This window comes from Equus quagga, chromosome 15 (genome assembly GCF_021613505.1).
Source record: "Equus quagga isolate Etosha38 chromosome 15, UCLA_HA_Equagga_1.0, whole genome shotgun sequence".
Lineage (NCBI taxonomy): Eukaryota > Metazoa > Chordata > Mammalia > Perissodactyla > Equidae > Equus > Equus quagga.
In genome coordinates, this window is record NC_060281.1 from 77,155,151 (window position 1) to 77,176,868 (window position 21,718).

The 21,718-nt window shown below is 52.2% G+C and overlaps 1 protein-coding gene across 1 annotated transcript in view; it reads right to left on the bottom strand.

Moving 5' to 3' along the window:
* Nucleotides 1-21,221, bottom strand: part of TESC (tescalcin) — a 46,128-nt gene extending 24,907 nt beyond the window's left edge. Inside the window, exons 1-2 of the mRNA XM_046641026.1 lie at nt 20,834-21,221; nt 1,655-1,724 (exon numbers count right to left, since the gene is read on the bottom strand). Of these exons, the coding sequence (XP_046496982.1) occupies nt 1,655-1,724; nt 20,834-21,221 (458 nt within the window). The remainder of the gene's footprint in view (nt 1-1,654; nt 1,725-20,833) is intronic.
* Nucleotides 21,222-21,718: the final 497 nt, after the last annotated feature.

The following is a 21,718-nucleotide window of genomic DNA, read 5'->3' on the forward strand; positions in this document are numbered from 1 at the left end:
GCACAGAACACGTGCGAAGGAAGGAAGGATGCTCTGGCACCTCCACGTTCCAACATCCAGCATGCACGGGTGTCACCTCCTGTTCCACCTCAAGGGCTTCCCACCTGCACTCACCCCTCGGCCCACGGCCCCAGGAGAGCCCACCTTGCCCTGGGAGACCACTCCACCCGCCACCCCGGCCAAGCTGGGCAGATGCCCCAGCCCCACTCGCTCACAGCCCTGGGAAAAGACAGTTTGCATCTCTGGCCCCTGGCCATGGTGATTGGCTCAGATCTGGGCACGTGACCCCATCTGAGTCAATGAGAAGCAGGTGGCTTTTTGCTGAGATGAGTAGAATTAAAAGGTGTAGATCCTGATTGTGTTTAATTCTGCCGTGGATACAATCAAATTGAGACCAGAGGCCACAAGAACCTTGAGACCGCCAGGATCTGAAATGGATGCTTTGAGAATACACTGCACTGGATTAACAATGTGCCTTTGTCCAGACAAGAGGAAGTGGCTATTGACATGTCAGGGTCCATAAAACCCAGGTGAAACTTCAGTCTGTTTACTAAAGAGAAGGAAGTTATCCTGGACGAGGAGAGGGTTTGTTTTGAAGTCCCAAGACCGTAACCTTGAGACTCGAAATGTTTACTTCAGGCAACTACATCTGTTAGAAAGTTTGTGGTAGAGAACTATTCACTTGTGTGGGAAACTCTTTGCTATAATTCAGCCTGAAGCTTCCTCATCAATTCTGTGATGATCAACTTGCTGACCAGGACACGGCACTCACCTCGATCTAAATAACGCCACCACCATCTAAGACTGAACACACTCTCCTGGGGTTAGGGACACAGTTCAAGGCATTCTTCCCCAGAAAAAAGTAACCTACATAGCTTCTTAAAAATTAAGGTTAAAAACACAACACAGGGGCCGTGGCGTGGTGGCTAAGTTCGGCACTCCATTTTGGTGGTCTGGGTTCGCAGGTTCAGATCCTGGGTGCAGACCTAATGACTCGTCAGCCATTTTGTGGCAGTGTCCCACATATAAAGTGGAGGACGACTGGCACAGGTGTTAGCTCAGGGCTAATCTTCCTCAGCAAAAAAAAAAAAAAACAACAACAAAAAACCCTGCAATGTAGCATTTTCCTTGACAGAAATCTGAGGCTGCTGCCCACCATCTTACCTGAGGCTGGAACTACTAGCACAGAGGAAGCAGAGTCGAGAGTGGGGCCTCATGTCAACATGGGAGCCCCCAAATCCAGCTGCCCCACAACTGACTCATCTTTGGGTGCCCAGCAGTGGGCATGATGGTGGCATTTAACAGGTCCTCAGTGTGTGTCTGGGGTTCCAAGCACAGAGGCCAGCAGCATGCTCCGTGTGAGGAGTCAGAGCAAGGCAGGGGGGGCCCACGAGCTCTTCACTCCCACCCTTGTCCTCGCTCTGGTTCTAATCTCCCGATCCCAGTAGGAGCAGATGTGGCTCCCTCCCTCCTAGGTGAGAACATCTTGTCCAGAAGGGACCAGAAGAGCTAAAACAAGTACAGGTTTGCCTCAGGCAAGGGGGCAACCCAGGGGCCCTTCCAGAGCCACCTGCACTCAGGGAAAGGGGTGAATGGGCAGAGAAATCCCAAGGGCCGCCACCCACCCAACACCAAACCCCGCTCCAGATCTTACCGAATGGTGGGCTGGTCTCCGCTCAGCTGCTTAAACCGTCGGTGGAGCTGCTCGATCTGGTCTGATGAGACTGAAGAGGAGAAAGACAACAGAGAGAAGGGCATCACGGACCACCGAACTCAGAGCCACGGGAGGGAGGTGGAGACCCCTCTGCCTCATCCCCGCCCCCCGTCTGTTCACTCTCTGGCCGTCTCTCCCCACAGCAAAACCGAGTGCAGGAGGACAGAGCAGAGGGTCTCCCGTTCCTCCTGGTAACGCGGCTCTGGGGCCGCTAGTGCTGTCTCCCTCAGCAAGGATGCAACTGCTCCCAGCATCCACAGCCCCCGGGACAGGACGCACACGAACCAGGCGATTTTCTCCTTCCCCAGCCCACTAAGGAGACCACATCCACTTGTCTGCCCTTCTCCTCTCCATCCGTGAAGATGCTGTTTCCCCAGCTGAGAGAGGGGATTTGTAGAGTCTGTATGAAGAGGCGGAGGAGTGTAGAGGGGAGAGGCTGGTTTAGGCGGGAGCTGGAAGAGACGTGAGGGCCCTGTAGTGAGAAACGTGTGGGGGATCTGGTGCAGCAGAGAAGCGAAGGAAAAGAAATGGGATTTTGAGAACTTCTGCCGTCGACAAGGCATTTTGATTCCCCCAATAGTTTCAGAAAACCAAAGCACACGAGGGGTTGTTTAATGATCATTTTTGGCTGGTGGCCTTGTTTCTGCCACAGCTAAGACTGGACCTTGTGGGCTCCAGGTTTTCTAAGGGTTCCAGCCACACGTGAGTGCTGATTTTACGAAATGCACAATATTAACGCTTACAGGCACCTTCTCACTCCATCATCAAACAACCCTATGACTGAGCAGTCATGTCTTTGTTTTATAATTTGAAAACTGCAGCTCTGAGTGCTTACGATCACACAGAGGCTGGTGCTGGCTGGCAAGTACTCATTAGGATGCCGACCGGTACTGAGGGCTCGCTGTGTGCCAGGAGCACATCTCCACACATCAGCTCATGTCTTCCTCACCCCCTGGGAGGGGGCTGTATCCCCATGTTACAGATGTCGAAGCTGACACTCGGAAAGGCTGGGTAACCCCTGAGGGCAGCTTTCTAGAGGGAAATATGGTCATGTGTATGACATGGATGTCAGCAAGGACATTCACATACTTGATGGCCCAGCAATTCCACTCCCAGGTACGTACCCAACAGAAATGCATACTTGTGCTCAGCAGGCGATATGTAGAAGGATGTTCACAGCAGTGCGATGTGAATCACCCTAAACGGGAAACTGTCCAAATGCCCAGCAATGGCAGAACGGATAAAGTGTTCAGGTGTGGGCTATCCAAACAATGGAATAGTACACAGCAACGAAAAGGAACAATAAATATGCGCAATAACTTGAGTGAGTATCAAAAACATAACAACAAGCAAAAGAAAGCAGACCTGAAAGAGCACACACTTCATGATTCCATTTACGTCATGTCCAAAAACAGGCACAACTCACCCACAGTGTGAGAGGTCAGGAGAGATCACGTACTGTACAATTTCAACCATATGACATTGTGGAAAAGGCAAAACTACGGCGACAGTAACAAGATCAGGGGTTTCCAGGGGTTGGGGGGGGGCGAGGGATGAGCAGGCAGAGCACAGAAGATTTTGGGGCACTGAAACTACTCTGTGTGACACTATAATGGTGGGCACATGTCATTATACATTTGTCCGCACCCACAGAATGTAAACACCAAGAGTGAGCCCTAAGGTAAGACAGGGGCTCTGGGTGGTAATGACGTGTCAGTGCTGGTTCACTGATTGTATCAAATGTCCCACTCTGAGAGGGAGGCCGCGCATGCGTGGGGGCAGAAAGTATATGGGAACTCTCTATGCCTTCCGCTGAATTTTGCTGTGACCCAAAACTGCTCTAATAATAATAATGATGATGATGGTGATAATAAAGTCTTAATTAAAAATTTAAAAAGTCAGGATAGTGGTGACCCTTGAGGAGGGGATAATAATGTGAATGGAGCACAGGGGAGGGGGGCGGGGGGAGGCAGCCTCTGGGTACCAGCAATGTTCTTTCTGGATCCAGGAGTGAGTTACACAGTTGTGTTCTCAGAACCTTCATGGAACCGTATGCTGATAACTGATCCACTTTTCTGTTTGTGCTACTGCAATAAAAAGTTTACTTAAAAAACTCAGTAATTCCACTTGGCAAGAATTTATCCTGAAAAAATAAACCAAGCAGGTACAAAAAGATGAATACACAAATGTGTTTCCCTCTGCATTCTTTATAAGAGCTTAAAAACCGGACTTAACCCAAGTGCCCAGCAACCACCAACGGGCCACCTCATGGTACGTTCAGGCAACTAAAAAAGAGGCACGCTGCCTTTAAAAGTGACCCTTGTGTATTTGACATGAAAATTACATCCTACACAGAACGTTGTCTACAAACAGCTTCCTAGAAAAACAGCGTGACCACATGTTGGGGAAAATATATAAATACAGACAAATGTATATAAGTTATGAAAGAAAATTTGGACTTGATTTTCCCCAAAATAGCAATTACCTCCAATAAATGGATTAAGGACTTTGTTTTGCTTCGATTCATCTATATTTTCCAAATTTTCTCTAATATACAAAGTATATATATATTTTTAAGATTGGCACCTGAGCTAACATCTGTTGCTAACCTTCTTTTTTTTTCCCCCTTCTTCTTCCTCTCCCCAAAGCCCCCGGTACATAGCTGTATATTTTAGTTGTGGGTCCTTCTAGTTGTGGCATGTGGGACGCTGCCTCAGCGTGGCCTGATGAGCGGTGCCATGTCCGCGCCCAGGATCCGAACCAGCGAAACCCTGGGCCGCTAAAATGGAGCGTGCAAACTTAGCCACTCGGCCACGGGGCCAGCCTCCTATACAAAGTATATCTACTAGTCATGTAATGAATATGTTAAGCACACAATAGGGTCCCCTTCGGGACAGCTGAGGGATCTCAGAAACACCGGCACTGGAGAGCCATTCACTGGCTAAGGCCTGTCCCAGGCTCACGCATTCTTATTTGATCCTTTCCACGACCCTATGAGGGACGGGCTACTCCCATCTTACAGAAGAATAAACTGAGGCTCTGTGGGGTAGGTCACCTGCTCAAGGTCACTAAACCTGAGAGAGGCAGATCCAGGCCTTAAACCCAATTCGTCTGGCAGAACACGTGTGGGGTTTCTTTGGTTCTTAGTTAGTTTCTCAAGTGGTTATTTTTTTCCTGACACCCCACACCGCCTCCCTTCGGGTGATCACAGGCAGCTCCCAGCTCTGACCTGAAGGTCAAAAAAATACACTGATCTGATGAGAAATAATGAGCAGTAATCACAGCCAAACACGGGCGATCCTAAACCACCCCTACGAAGACGAGCTCCCTGAAAACGCCATGCCGAGTGAGGGGGCCAGGCACAAAGGCCACGCGTGGCATGAGTCCACTTGTGTGAACTGCTCAGAGAGGCACATCCATAGAGATGGAGAGCAGGGCAGCGGTTCCCTGGGGCCGAGGGAGGAGAATGGGGGTCTCTGCAAAAGGTACCAAATTTCTTTCGGCGGGAAGGAAAATGTTCTAAAATTAGATAGTGGTGATGGCTGCACAACCCTGTGATTATAGGAAAAACTGCTGAGTATGGTACACCTCAAATGGGTGAGATGTGTGTGAGTTACATCTTAGTAAAGCCACTAAAAAATAAATTACATGCATAATCATGACAACCACAAGAGGTGACATTAATTGAGCATTTACTGTGTCCTGGGCACTGTGCTCAACTCTACTTTTTTTTTTTTTTTTTTTTGGTGAAGAAGATGGTTGCTGAGCTAACATCTGTGCCCATGTTCTTCTATTTTTTTTTTTTTTTTTTTTTTTTAAAGATTTTATTTTTTTCCTTTTCTCCCCAAAGCCCCCCGGTACATTGTTGTGTATTCTTCATTGTGGGTCCTTCTAGTTGTGGCATGTGGGACGCTGCCTCAGCGTGGTCTGATGAGCAGTGCCATGTCCGCGCCCAGGATTCGAACCAACGAAACACTGGGCCGCCTGCAGCGGAGCGCGCGAACTTAACCACTCGGCCACGGGGCCAGCCCCCCATGTTCTTCTATTTTGTATGTGGGACACAGCCACAGCACAGCTTGATGAGCAGTGTTGCAGGTCCACGCCTAGGATCCAAACCCGTGAACCCCAGGCCACTGAAGCAGAGCGTGTGAATTTAACCACTGCACCACCAGGCCAGCCCCTCAGCCCTACTCTTGGTAAGCCCTGGCTCCCATAACTGTCTCATCAATCCTATCACGTGGGGACGGTTTTATCCCCCTTCTAAAGATGGGGACACTGACACTTGCCCAAGGTCACAGACAGGAAGAGGAGGAATCATCATAGACCAGGGTCTCTAAGGAGGAGTTCCCAGCTGATTGCATCAGAAGTGCACGCGCACTCACTCACGTGCACACGCAGCTTCCCGTCACACCCGATTAAAGCAGAGGGCTGGGGAGACAACCTCCACCTCTGGGCCCCTTTTCCACACCCAGACCCCAGAGCCAAGACCTCCATGCTCAGCTTAGGGAGCACGGCCTCAGGTACTGACTTTCAAGACACCACCCGCACCCTCGGCTCCAGCCCCCAACTGACCCTGGGCCCCCGGCGGGTCTGTCCCATGGGCAGCTGATAACACCTGCGCCTGTGTCCTCACCCAGGACTGTGCAAGGCCCCGTCTGCGGCTCCCAGGATGGAACCTTCTCCACTCTCCCTGCTGCCTACTCTGAGCCCTTCCTCCGGCCCCCGTGAGGTCACAGTTGCCATGGGGAGGAGGGCAGACTGGCTGCTTTGGTGTCCGGCATCTCGACCTCGCTCTCTTTGGTTTTAGATTTCAACCTGAGAGAAATGCACACCCTTCCCCTGGGCTGGTGGGAGTTTAATTGGCCCAGCCTTTGCGGGGGTGACTGTCACTTTGTATCAAAAGTTTTTTAAAAAAGTGTATGCCTGTGCCACTCAATAGACACCAGCCACACGTGGCATGAAGCCCTTGAAAGTCCCAGCTGAGATGAGCCGAAGCGTAAAATACATGCCGACTTCTGAAGACTCGATACAAAAAAGAACCTGTCTCTGTAAACAGTCTCAATAAGCTTTATATTGATTACATGTTGAAATAATATTTTAGATATAATGGGCTACACACAATATATTATTAAAATTAATTTTCCCTGTTTCTTTTTTCTTAAACGTGGCTACTGAAAGACTCAGAATTACATTACATATATGGCTTCTAGAAAATTTCAAATTATTCCACCTCGCAGGGTGTTTGTAGTGGACAGTGCTGGTATATGAGCTTTGAACCAGCCACTTGATCCTTAGGAACCAATCCTGAGGAACTGAGATAAGTATACCGAGATAAACAGAGGGAATCATTGTTGCCTGTTGAGAACAGTAAAAAATGGGGGAAATGCTAAACCACAGGAAACGGGTTAAATAAATCCTGGCACATCCTGAAGACAGAATACGATGCAGCCTTAAAAAATATTTTTAAGGGGCCAGCCAGGTGGTGTAGTGGCTGAGTTCACGTGCTCTGCTTCAGCGACCCAGGGTTCACAGGTTGGGATCCCGGGTGCAGACCTACACATCGCTCATCAACCATGCTGTGGTGGCGTCCCACATACAAAACAGAGGAAGACGGGCATGGATGTTAGCTCAGGGCCAATCTTCCTCGCCAAAAAATAGATATATTTTAAAAATATTTAGAACATAGAAAAATGTTCATGATGTGGAAAACCAACAAGCTACAAGATCTCATTTACATGAAAGTTCACATTGATATACATATTGATATACAAATACATACTGATATACACATACATATTGATATACACACATGTATTGATATACAGGAAAGGAATTACAACAAAATAGTAAATTGCTTCCAGATAATATAAGTACAGGACATTTCTCTCCTCTCCGCCCCTCCCCCTCATTTTTGCTTATCTATCCTTTAACTTTTCTGCAATGACCAGAGATTACTTGTGTAATCATATTTAAATCAAATAATTTTTAACTTTGATGGCTATCATGAAAAATAAAACAGAAAATGACAAGTTTGGGTGAGGCCTTAGAGGAACTGGAACCCTCATGCGTTGCTGGTGGGAACGTAAAAGGTGCAGCCGCTGTGGAAAACAGTTTGGGGGTTCCTCAAAAAATTAAACATAGATTTACCATACAATCCAGAAATGCCCCTCCTAAGTATATACTCCAGATAAATGAAGACACACGTCCGCACAAAACCTGCAAACGAATGTTTGTGGCAGCTTTATAAAGATGGAAACAACCCAAATGCCCATCAACAGGTGAAAGGATAAACAAATGTGGCCCATCCGTACAATGGAATAGTATTCAGCCATAAAAAAGAATGAAGCCCTGACACGCGCTACAACATGAGTGAACCTTAAATACATGACGCAAAGTGAAAGAAGCCAGACACAAAAGGCCACACGGTGTATGATTCCATTTATATGAACCATCCAGAGTAGGCAAATCTACAGACACAGAAGGCAGATCCGTGGCTGCCAGGAGCCGGGATCAGGAGGAGTGATTGCTAACGAATAGGGGGTCTCTGCCTGGTCCTGACCTCACCCGTCAGGCTGGGGGCCAGCTTGCAGCTCCGCCGTGTCTAAGCAAGGGGTGGCTTGGGGGAAGAGACTCACACAGATGGGGGGGGTCAGAGAAAATCCTCAGGAAGGAGGCAGGAAGACACTGGGGGCAGAGAAATGGGCCTGGAATGCCCCTCGAGGTCCAGCCTCCATCCCCTGACTCAGGCGGAAATGGAGCATCAGCAGTCGCTCCCATCCGTTATGGGGTGGTCAGGACTACGCAAGCCTGTATTCCCAGGGGTCCCAGCCTGATGGCGAGGGGCACACAAAAGATCACTTGATCCTTCCAGAATCCATGCTGGCTTTCAGGGCTATAGGGGGCCTGAGGGACTTCCCCACGGCCCACCTGTATCTGCTCAACCCTCTGACAGATGCCTGCGCCATTCATTAAGAGACATTTACTGAGTACCACTGGTTTGCTAGGCACCTGCTAGATGCTGGGGATGCAGATGCAAAAGGCAGAGTCCTCCTCTATTGGAGATGCATGTCACCTCGCTGGGATCCAGGGTGATAAATGCGGTGTCAGCCTGCCAAGGGGCACCGAGGTTAAAGTTGGGCTTCCAGTCCATGGGAAGGGGTGGGAGGTGATGCCTGATGGGATCCTGGAGGCTGAAGGCCGGGTGGGGGAGGGCAGGGCTGGCAGAGTGGGAAGAGCTCAGGGAGCCCCAAGTTCTCCAGCAGGGGTGGAAGGCAGACGAGGAACAGGGTCGCACACGCCCAGCTAAGGCATTTAGACTTCACTCTGAGTTTACAGAGGATGCTAAGGAAGGAACAAGATCCCGTGTGCCCAGAGACAGAATGGAGGGCGGATGTGGATGATGGGGCTGGCAACCTGCTGAGAGGCTGCAGGTGAGCAGTCCAGGTGAGGGTGGAGAGAGGAAGGGAGGGGAGGGACTCAAGACCCACTTGAAGAAACAAGGGCAGCATGTTGCTCCTCTCTGCGGGGGATCCCCAGGACGCCAGTGGTACCAGCCTGGATGCAGGCCGCAGGACACCAAGTGGCATCACTGGGAAGGTCTCGGTGGCTTCCAGGGCCCCCCCAAAGCTCTCCTGCTTGCCGTGGGCTGACAGATTGGCCAGGACCCAACCCAAGCATCAGCTGAAGTCCCGGGATACAGAGGTGAGCCAGGCCAGGGATAAAGGCGAGCTAACAACACTGCTGCCAGGAGATGCTCGTTCAACCCCGGCATCACGTCCTACTAAGCCATCTCCCTGAGGCTGCTGCCTCCTCCTTGCGATGCACAGATAATAATAGCACCACCCTCACGAGGCTGTTCACACGAGGAAAAAAACGATCAAAGTCTCAGACACACTGTGCACAATCGCCAGAAGGGGGGAACAGAAAAATGTCCATCAACTGATGAATGGATGAACAAAATGTGGTCTATCCACACAATGGAACATTGTTCCGCCACAAAAAGCCATGACACACTGACCTGCTCCAACACGGATGGACCTTGAAAACATGATGCTTGGTGAAAGAGGCCAGTCACACAAGGCCACTATTGTGTGCTTCCATTTACATGAAACTTCCAGAACAGGCAAATCCATAGAGACAGAAGGTAGATCAGTGGTTGCCAAGGACTGTGGGTTCAGGGATAAGAGTGACTGACAATGGGCATGAAGTTTCTTTTTGGGGTGATGAAGATGTCCTGGAAATATACTGGTGATGTTTGCACGACATTATGAATGCCCTTAACGCCACTGAATTGTACAATTTAAAACGGTTACGGTGGTAAATTTCATGTTATGTGACTTTTGTCCCAATTTTAAAAAGTCACACGCTCCTTTGGCGCTGGACCTGGTGGAGGGGCAGGACCGTGGAGTTGCCACGATTGTCAGGATGCTCCTAAAGCAACAATCCCCATGGTACCTCCTCGGCTCTTCCGCTGTCTCCAGGCTGGGGAGGGAAGAGGCAACTTGTGGCGTGCCACCTGGGGCTCCAGCCAAAGCAATGAGTAATCCTGGGCCTGGGGAGGGAGAGCGGAGGGCCAGGCCCCCGAAGCCTGGAAGGGACCCCCACCTTTGCACGCCTGGTGCACACAAGATGCTCCGCGGTGCTGGAGGCCTGCTTCCCTCCATCGTCCGCCTTCCCCTGGGAGGCCACGTGCCTAACATGGACACATTATAGACCAGGCCTCGCTGCCAGGTGTTCAAAGATGCCCCTGGGCGCACTTGGCCTTGAGAAAGGAGGCATCAAATCTAATTCTATTCTCCGAAGCAGCAACAAGAAGATGAATTGCCGGCTTGTATCCAGGGGTTCCAAACGCTTTTCACGCAAACTTCAAGCCACTTCGTAAGTATAAGAGCCGAGGAGGTCCTGGGAGGAGCCGTGCTGGGTCCACACAGCATGGGGATGGCATTTATCTCCATCTCAGGGACGGAGGGCCCCATTAGTATCTCTGTGGGTTGTTCCTACACAGAATACACCCTCTGATTCTCAAGACTGAAGGGAAGCTGGGGCAGAGTGAAGTGACTTGACTTTAGAAATCGCCTCCTCTCATGTGCAATGAGACAACTTGGAAAGCTGTCCGAGTGGGCGAGCATGGCTCTCAAAATCACACGGTCTGTGCTTTGCACATCCATGCTTGCCTCCCCCAGCTCTGCTCGGTTCTTTCCATTTGCCTTATAGCAGGAACGATAACTGCCATGTGTGGCCTTCACTCAGGCAGGAGCTAAGCCAAATGCCTGGCATGCGTTACCTTATTTAGTCCTCCCAACACTGCCTGCCCCTAGGGTGCTTATCACACCCATTTTACAGATAAGGAAACTGAGTCTCAGAGAGGTCCAGTCACTCGCTAAAGGTCACACAGCAATGAGTGGCAGAACTGGGATTTGAATCCGGGTCTGTGACTCCAGGATCTATTCTCATAACCATTTTCTATGCTGTGTGCCAAAACTGAGAAGTGACTGGGATGACGAATATATGCCATTTATGTAACGGAAGAGACAACGATGTCTCCATTTTAATAAAAAGACTAAAGATGAGGAAGGGGAAAGGGAACAGTTAATCAGGAAAGCTCTGGAGAGCGGGTGTCTTTCAGAGCATCTAAGGAACTGGTTTTCACATCCTTCCAGAACTATCTTCAGCTCCTAATTTATGCTGAGGCCAAACCAAGTGGAGATGGGCCTCCTGAAAGTAGTGGGGCTTACTATGGTAGGACATTTAGGTGAAGAGCTCCAGTTCCTTTCCTTGGAGCCAACACAGACTCCCCACCCTGCTACAGATACATGGAGCCCTGGATAAGATAGGAAAAAATTAAGTAGACCACTCAGCTTGAAAGAAAGGGAAACCCCCAGGGGCCAGAGCGAGGAGGGGACCCCAATCCAGGAGGGCAAGAGTGTCAGGTTCTGCTGGGGTGGCTCAGGGGAGTCAGAATGGTTACAGGCTCTGACAGCCGAGGGCGGGGGCTTCCAACACACTGAGTGACAGAAGCGCCCTTGGGTCTGTCTGAGCTAGAAGCGAGACTCCTGTCAAAAGATGGAGCACAAAAGGCTTCCTCTCCACGTAAGATGGGCCAGAAAAAGTGGTTCCCATTGGCCTGAAGAATCAAAAGGACACCGACTTTGCTAGGAGGTGGCAGGGCACAGGGGAGGGGGCCCTCCATGATGAACCAAAACTCCAAGCCTGTACTGTACCAGGCATGGCTGGAAAACCCAAGCCTCTGGGGTACAGGAAAGCCAAATTGAGAATTAATGTAAAAAGCGTTTCCAGACCAGGGAAAGCCTTAAGGCACCCAGCACAATGGATGCAGAGCACTGCGTGAGGCACCTCCATAACCCAGGGCATACGGGACTCTCATGGGGGAGGTCCCTTAGGCAAGCCCATCTCCACTTGGCTGGGCCTCGACATAAATCTGGAGCTGAAGATTGTTCTGGAAGGATGTGAAAACCACGGAGAGACAGCTCAGTCAAAGATGAGCTCATAATCAAAAACCAAACCATACAAGCAAATGAACCACCGCATGGGAGAATCAGCAGACAAATAAAAAAAGCAATCGCACCCCAAGAAGGCAGAACAGAAGACACTCTACATTAAGCTTTAAATTATCACAAATAACAAAAGAACAGTGCTTTATGACAACAGCGATGAATTTGAAAACTCTATAGAACTTACGCAATGTTTTTAAAAAGTCATTGGAATTAAAAAACTGAATACTCGGCTTAAGGCAGCAAAGATGTACCAGCTAAAGAGAGAATTCGTGAACTGGAAGAAAGACCTAAGGAAATTACTCAGAATACAGCACAGAGCAATAAAAAGATAGAAAATCCAGAAGAAAGGTTCAGAGGCATTCAGGACAGATATACAGCCCAACATATTTTTAACAGGAATTACTGAGGAAGAAGAGAAAGAGAAAGATAATATTTTCATGATGGAAGACACGAGTTGTCTGTAGACAGAAATACCATTAACACATTCACAGGCAGGATAAATAAAATAAATCCACATTGAGATACAGCATGGTAAAAAAACACTAACTATGAAAATTCAAAAACAGAGGGGAAAAAAGCAGATTTCTACAAAGAAATATCAATTAGACAAAAGAGCTGACTTCTCAACAAGAGACCAAAAACAAAGAGAAAATATGCAACAACCTCGAATTTTATACCCAGCCAAATCGTCACCCGTGTACGCTGGCAAAATACAGACATTTTCAGACAAAGCTGACAACTCACAGACTCACACAAAAATCTAAGGAAAAGTGTATTATTAAGAAGAAAACTAAATCTGTAAGGAACACAGTTGCAAGAATTAATGGTATCTGCATAAAACAACAATAATAACCAATAGGTAGGTTTTAAAAGGAAAGAAAAAATACAACAGAGCTACAAATTAAAGCACTTTAATGTCCCTGACCATCAGCACAAGGACAAGATAATGAACTTTAGGCACATGAAAGATAGCAGACGTATCAAAAATAGAATGAACTACTAAAGAAGTTCTAGAATGCCCTTAAAGAGGAGAAATGTAGCCAGCTTCTCAAAGGTTGATAAGCAAAATGATTAGTACCTGCCAACAACCATTGACACTTACAACATGTCAGGGGCTTTACTCAAATTCTCATTTAATTCTCACAGCAGCCCTGTGACACATTCGCATTTTACCGAGGGGGAAACTGAGTCTCAGGGAGGCAAAGTTACTTGCCTGGACACTAAAAGGCAGTGCCGTGATCCGAGCCCACATCCACCTGCTGGTAAAGGCCTAGGTGATGGGAGGCCAGGGTGTGCCCACGTGGGGTTCCACCTGAGGTCTCGGGGGATGCAGGTGAGGACAAGACAAGAGAATGCCTGAGAACTAGCAGGTGGGTGAGCCCTGCGAAGTGCTGGGTGCTCTCTCGGGGTTCTTTGATCACTGGGACCCTGGCAAGAAGTCCCTTCCAACCTTGAGACACCAGGAAAGTCATTCACTGCAGCCGCCTTCTCTTTCCATCGCTGTCGGTGACTCAGCCACACCAACAGTGCTGATGTCGCCTGCCTGGCCACCTGCCCGCCCTCCCGGAGGCACCTGGGCCCTGAGATCTGACCGCTCCTTCTCACCTCCTAGGGCACTGAGCCGAGAACGGAAGACCCACTTCTGACAGCCTGCCTGTCCAGAAAGGTCACACTGCTGGGACAACAAAGGGCCTCTTTGTCCTAGCGCTTAAGGTGGCTGCCACCACCGGCGGAAATCCCCAACTCGACCTCTGGCTTTATGAATTAATAATAAAGTTGGAGCAGGCGACAGGATGGCTGGCAGGACCTTGGGGCCGGGCTCCTCCAGGTCATCTTGTCCAGTCTCACCAGCAGGGGCAGAAGGGGCCCCATCCTGTCTTCCCAAAGCAGCAAGTGGGCACTTCTGAGCTGAAAACGCCTCGTGCCCTCGGCTTGAGATCATAGAGACGGAAGTGCTTTGCAAAAGTAAAAGCATCTTATCAACATGCGAGGTATTCTGTCTGTCTGACTGGGCCATGTGGCATATCTGAGCGTTGATTAAATTCCCTGCTGCATTCTGGGGGCCATTAATTCACAAAAAATATCCTGCCAGTGTGGGGGTGGGGAGGCGAGAAAGAAAGATGCAGCAGGATCTAATTACTCCTAATCTGCGGAGCTGGGAGTCCTGGAGGGGACTGCCAATTGCTTTCATGCAGAGAAAACACGATTCTTGTTCTCAAACAGATGGGAGCCACCGGGTAAGACCCCAGGAAATGGGGAGCCCATCCTCCCCTTCCTCCCAGCGTTCCCCACCCCCTCACACTGCCCATCACTCAGCTTGCCCCCTCGCCAAGGTAGCTCACAATTCTAGAACTTTCCACATCACCCAGAGCCAATCCTATCTGCCTCCAGGTCTGAGTCTTCCCTTGCCAACTTAGTAAACAAGTAGGCGGAACATTATTAACGAGGTCATGGGGTAGCGGTGTCGTCTCTCCCACATATACAGACTGTTCTGGTCTCAATCTCCATCATGTGGGTTTATGTCACGTGGGAGAGGCCATCTCGTTCTTGGACTTGAAAAAGAGGCAACCACGGAAAGTTCTGGTTTTGAATTTGGGTTCCATGCTCAGCTCCGAAGTGACCTCGAGCAGACACTCGGCACCTCTGAGCCTCAGTTTCCTCATCTGTAAACTGGTCACAAAAGTCCCATTGGGCTCCTAGGAGGATGGGAAGATGATTGACATAAAGTGCCCATGAGCAGCTGTTGCCTTGTGCACAGCTGGCCGAAGGGACCCAAGACCATCTGGTCAACCCCACATTTCCAAAGGGGTGGAACTGGCAGCTCAGAGAGGGCTGCAGCCTGGAGTAGGCAGCTCAGGGCAAGCCCGATGAACACTGTTCCCAGGCTATTGCTAATGGTGAGCTGACGGGGCCAGCGGAACAGAGTCCAAAAGATCAGCGTGGGCTGAGCAGCGGGTGCCCTGCTCCCCAGCGCCTTCTGCACGTTTCCACACAGAGCACCCAGGGAGGTGGGCAGCAGACGCCTGGATTTTCCCACCTTACCAAGGTGGGAGGGTTCCAGAAGCTGGGGTCCCTTGGGCCTCCCTCCCATGGTCTTGACCGCTGTGCTCAGGACGCCAGCCCACTGTCCCCAGAGGCTGCCCCGAGAGCTCAGCCTGTGGGGACTGGCCCCCCCCCCCAGGCCTCCCAGATGTGTTTGTTCCTTCCCTACCAGGGAGTCACTGTTTTTCATTTCCCTAAAAAAACATAAGTGCTTTTATGATTTTCTTATTGAAGTATGATTTACACACAATAGACCACATCTGATGAGCACTGGGGGTCCACTTCCCCCCAGAGCCACACAGACACAACTCTGTCGCCTGTTTCATGGGGTTCACAGACTCCCCAAGGACCTCAGGTTAAAAGCCACAGTCCGCCCCGGAGGAAGCGGGGAGGGAGCCGGGCAGGTCTGATATGTTTAGCTTAATACGCCTCGGCGGACGACAGGAAGAGCGCAGCCACCCCCCTGGCCCCTGGAGCCCCTGAGCTGCTGATGGCAGGGGAGGTGACTGGGCACCTGGGCATCCCGTGCTTGGAACAGTGGGAACACGGCACACAGTGAGTGGGCCAAGGGCGTGGTCTGGGGCCACTTGAAGACTATAACCCAAGAGTAATGCGCAGAGCTGAGAATCCAGCGGAACACGCAGTGCCACCCCCACCAGCCGGCCTGGGCCATACACGCTTCCCCACATCTCTGCTCCCTCCCAAGTGATGAGAGCTAGGGGCCAGGAATTGGTACCCGACTCTACTTCTCAGTGGCCTGTGGCCTTCGGCAAGTCACGTCATCTCTTTTTTTTTTTTTTTTTTTTTGAGGAAGATTAGCCCTGAGCTAACATCCGCCCCCAATCCTCCTCTTTTCACTGAGGAAGCCTCGCCCTGAGCTAACATCCGTGTCCATCTTCCTCTACTTTATACGTGGGATGCCTGCCACAGCATGGCTTGAGAAGCAGTGTGTAGGTCCATGCCTGGGATCCGAACCGGTGAACCCTGGGCCACCAAAGCAGAATGTGCAAACTTAACCACTGCACCACCAGGCTGGCCCCAAAGTCACGTCATCTCTTGAGCCTCGATTTCCTCATCTGTAAAATGGGAAATCCAGAGTGTTCCTGGAGGATTTCATGAGCGGCTGCAGATAAACCACACGGCTCAGTGTGGCAGATGACAAGCTCTTGACAAACATTAGCTATTACCCTGATGAGGTCTGAACTGCAGATCTGGGAGATTGTTTTTTCGCCTTCCTTCTGGCAGCTTCTTGGCATCTACACAGTCATGCCTGCAGAGCTGTTTTGGAGGCTGAAGGAAAAAATAGACCCTGCACCTTTCCCAGAATCCTCCTCTTGTTTCCTTTCCAGCTCCAGGAGCAGGCACAGACTGGAAGGGACAGGAAGTGGCCACGGCCAGGCCAGCGCCAGGTAGCAAATGGGAACTAACTCTGAAAAGTGATTCCTAAGGAGCCTTTCTTCCTGTCCAGGGCCCATTTCACACCTCGGGACACACAGTGGGCTTGGCTCCATTCCCACTGTGGGGGAGCCTCTGAAGGCCCCGCTCACCACTCACACACAGAGCCAGGATGCCTTCGCTCGGGTTTTGAATATGAATTTTAACAATCTAGGTAGTCAGCTTTCTGGGCTCAGAAAAGATGGTTGGAAATACTTGTTTATGTTTGAAATCAATCAGTGAGACTGACAGGTGAGGGGAGGTGGGTGTGCAGACCCGAGGAAGCCCTGCGTGGGCAAGTCTGTGCTCAGGCCTGTTTTTTGGGAGGGAGGGCTGGCTCAGCACTGAAGCCCAGGGAATGCATGGTGTGGGGAGGGAAGCAGAGGTGCCGGGCCCGCTGGCCAGGCCAAGGCCAGCTGATGGTGTGGCACTAGGTTTTCTACTGGACACACGCTCCTGGGCAGGACTCCTCGGGTTATAAAGTCCCCAGGGTCTTTACCTCTTCACCGTGAACCTCTTGTGTTCTGGGTACCACGTGCCACACACAAAGGTGAACAGGACACATTCTCCCTGCTCTCAGGGAGTTCCAAGTCTCGAGAGGGTGGCAGACGCCAGCGCCAACAGTGATAACGCGGCGGGATGTGATGTGTGCTATTACAGCAGGGAATGCAGGGCTGCGGGCGTCCCGAGGACGGGCGCTGAGCCCACAAAGGCTGCATGGAGAGTAGGCAGGGAGGGCTTTCTGGAAGGGAGCAACAAGAGCTAAGCTGAGCCCCGAATGAGGAGGAGTCAGGGTTTCGTCAAGCAACAGGCTTAAGAGGAAACGTTTGCAGTCTTAATCTGGGTGGCGGTGACAGAAGGATTCCCATATGCAAATGCTGAATTGTCCACAGTAAAATGAAGAGTGCTCCAGGCAGAGGGAACAGCCTATGCAAAGGCCTGGACATGAGAAAAATATTTGGGCAGGCTGTTCCTAGCCCTTCTGGGCCCCTAACAGTAGTGGCAGGACAGTCGCCTCGGGCATCCTGGGACCCCTACTGCTCCACGTAGGAGTCACGGGACCGCAGGCGAGTTGCTTTCTCCCGCTGAGCCTCAGTTTCCCTCATCTATAAAATGATCATATTACTACCTTCCCTGGAGGGTTCTTAGGAAGATTCCACGAGAATGCACGCGAGGTGCTCGGCACAGAGCCTGTGCTCAAGGAGTGACGTCGACCATCACCACGCTAGGCTCCCCTGGCTCATCGTTTCTGGATGGAGTCCTCAGGGGGAGACTAGGCTCATTCTTCAAATCGGGGACCATCCTGGTCCTCAGAGAGGCGAGGGGAGCCCAGCCACCCTGAGGGTGCAGCCTGCTCTCTGGCCGCCCAGGCCCTAGGCTCTTCCTGCTCCCCAGGAAGGCTTCCCAAGGGCTCTGTCCAGCCCGCAGGATCCTGGGAACTGACGCTTGCCTGCCAGGCCAAGCACTTCACATACATCAAACATACATGATCTTTGATAGGGGCACCGATGCTCAGAGAGGTAAAACAACCTGCTTAAGGTCACGCAGCTGGGCAGAAGTGAGACCAAGCTTTAACTCTTAGCCGTGGCTCAGAGTGACCAAAAATGCAAATGTATTTAAAGCATGGCCAAGAAAAACTCAACATATATTCATTCACTTTTTCTTTCCCAACAACCCGGAGGAAGGTATGACTACTATCGCCATTTTACAGAGGATGAAACTGAGGCATACAGAGCATAAATGACTCACCCAAGGCCACAGACCTAGCAAAGCACCTTAAATCAGGTTCCTGCCACACCCTGAGCCCTGACTATGGCTCTGTCCTCATTGCATACAATTCTCACTTATCGTCCTCAACGCCTTCCTGCCCAGGGCCTTTGCACCTGCTGCACCCTCTGCCTGAGATGCACTTTCCACTGATCCTCACGTAGCTGGCTCCTTCTTATTTGGATTTCTGTTCCATTACCACCTCCTCAGGCCCTCCTGGTCCACCCTAAAGAAATGTTCCCCTGTCCCTCCCCCGACTCTCATGCCACTGTTTTATATCTTGTTCAGAGAGTCTGACACCTATAGGGTGATTTGTTTATGCTGTGTGTCTCCCCACAGGATCAGCAGCCTCTCTGGCTCACCCTGAAAGGGTAAAAGTGCCCAGACTGTGCCACCCTTTCAGAAGACTAGGGGGCACCTTCCACCTACTTAAGTTCAGAGAAGTGATGGCCTTCACCCTCCGCTCCAGTCTGACCTCAGAACCCCTTCCCTGCCAGTCCCTCCCCCCCCCTCCGTGGTCTCCCTCCCCCCTTTTAGGATGTGAAATCTGAGTTCTGGGCAGCAAAAGGGGGAAGCCACATCAGGCACCTCTAGGAAAGCGACGGAGCAGGATGCACAGCATCTGCCATCCCCCCTGGGAGACTGGACCCAGGAAACTGACAAGATTCCCAGCATGCTCTGCGCCCATCACCTGTCAAACCCACTACGCAGCGGAATTCCCCGGCTGCCCGCTGTGGGCGCTGCCAGGCCCCCTTCCTGGGAGATCCCGGCTACAAAGAACCCCCACTTCGGCGGTCCAGATACAAGGCAAGAGAGGACACCCAAGAAATCACCAAAACAGGGGAAACCCAAGAAAGTCTGGGCAAGCAGAATCCTGCCGCCTGCTCTCTCACATTAACCCTGCGGTTGAACTGGACTTCACAACACTTTTTGAAGAAGTAAAATATTCGCACGGGTTCAAAACGAAAACATGAAGAAGTTTACAGGAAAAAGCTCGCACCCCCTTCGCCCCCTCCACCAATCCCCCAACAACTATGCATTATTCTTACTTCCGTTTGGATCTTTCCAAAGTCCCTGATGCAAATAAAGCGTTTCCAAATATATACTCTTATCTCTTCTCTTTTTTTAAACAAAAAGGGTTCCATATTATACACACTGCACCACACCCTTTTTTTCCTCCAGTTGGAAGCAGTTCTATATCTGGACATAGGAAGAGATATACATATATGGCTGTGTAGGTTTGCGTGTTAACACACCAGTTATTAAGGGCTTACTGTAATTTTCACCCAATTCTCCTGGAAAGGGATGTTTAGACTAGGGGTCAGGAGGGGTCGTCTTTCAGCCCACCGCAAATGGCTGGGCTCCCCCCTCCTGGTGATCACCTAGGGCCGCTGGCTGCCTGCATAAACTCCAAGCGGGCGCCAGGAGCCAGCTCCCTCCTGGAAATCCTATCTGCAGCTCCCATTTCTTAGAGCATCTCCCAGGTGCTTGCAGAACTCGCTTTCCAGAGAGAAGGAACCCGAGACCCAGAGAGGTAGAGTGACTAGCCCAAGGTGACACCGCCAGGAAGTGGTGCTGGCAGGGCTCACACCCGGTCGACCCCATCACCAAAGCCAGTCAACCGCCGAGCCCAGCCGGCCTCCTCGGGGCTGACAGGCGCTTCCGCTGTCACTTGCCTGCGGTCGGCTCGCCCAGGTCCGGCCTCCCCGTGCGCCCCGCCCCGGGGCGCGCAGCCCCTGCGGGGCCGGGAGTCCGGGCGAGCTCGAGGAAGGTCGCCGGACGCCAGCCAAGCGCTCGGCGGGCGCTGCCGCGCTTACACCTCCCAGCCACCCGGGGGGCGCGGGGCGCTGCCTGAACCCATTTTACAGACGGGAGGACGAAGGCAGGCGCAGAGAGACCGGCTCGCCCGCCTGAGGTCACACGCGGAGCAGCGCACGAGCCCGGCTCCCACCCACGTCCCGCCGACTTCAAAACTTTCCGCCCCTGCGCACCGGGACGCCAAAGACTTTCAGGTGCTGGGCGCGCGCGCCAGCTGGGCATCCACGGGCGCGCGCTCTCCCGGGCCGGGCCGCCTGCCCTGCTCCCTCTCCCGTCCGCAGTCCCAGGGCCCGGGGGTGCCCAGCCAACTCCGAGAGCACCGGAGCTGAGCGGCCGTGCCACTTACTCAGCATCGCCGCGGGCTCCTCGCCGCAGCCTGCAAAGTGGCCGGCGGGGGCCCATTTGAAGGAGGGGGAGACTGAGGCGCAGAGAGGGCCAGCTACTCGCCCAAGGTCACACAGCGCGGCGGCGGGTTGGGAGCCCCCGGGCCAGCCTGTGGGTGCTCCCGTCCCTGTCCCCCGCCCGTCCCCCGCGGGATACTCACAGCCGGTCTTGCCCACGAGCTCTCGCACCTCCTCGGAGGCGGAGTGGGCAGCGCCCATGGTGTCCGCAGTGGGGTCCCCGGGGCGCGAGTCCCTCGCAGGCCCGGGGCTGGCGTGGGCTGCGCAGCGGCCGGTCCGCCCTCGGCTCCAGCGCGGGCCGGGACGCGGGGACCGGTCGGAGCCGTGGGTCCGCGTGGGGCCCCAGCGCGGCCTCTTATAGCGGCGGAGGGCGGCGCGCCGCGGTCCTAGCGCGCGCCGGCTTCGCTCACTGCGGGGAGGAGGAGCGGCCCGCCCGGAGCCAAAAAGGCGGGGAGGGGACAGGGAGGGGTAGAGAGACCCAGGAGCCCACCGCCAAGGTGCCTCAGTCCCCAAAGCAGCGGCCGTACTCATTGCGCCTCGCCCCTCCGCACCCCTGCCGGCTCTGGAAGGAAGCAGGTGCGAGCAGAGTTGGGGTGTAGGTAGGAGGGATGGGACCCCTGAGAGGTCTCCATGCCCACCCCCACCCCGGTTCCACCACACGTCCTCCCAGCCTCAGAAGGTAATCTCTCCTGGGACAGTGAAGGAGTAGAGGGAGCATTAATTCGCTCTGTGCTGAACAGCAATAAAGGCGATATAAAAACAGTACTCCAACGTGAATGCGGGCTGGGCGCTTATTCCACCAAAGTCACTCCCCTCCCCAGCACCCTGATGGTGGACACACCCACGTGCCAGACCCGCCCTCTGAGCCGCACAGCCCAGGGGCTTGGGGTGGTGAGTGGTCAAACTTTAAAGAGCAGGGGGGGCGGCCCCCAGATTCTGACTCAGGTAGGGCCCAGGGGGCTGCCTTTCAGCCAAACAGCCCAAGAGAACGCCCTGCAGGTGGTCCTCAAGGCTGCTGGGAGAAGGTC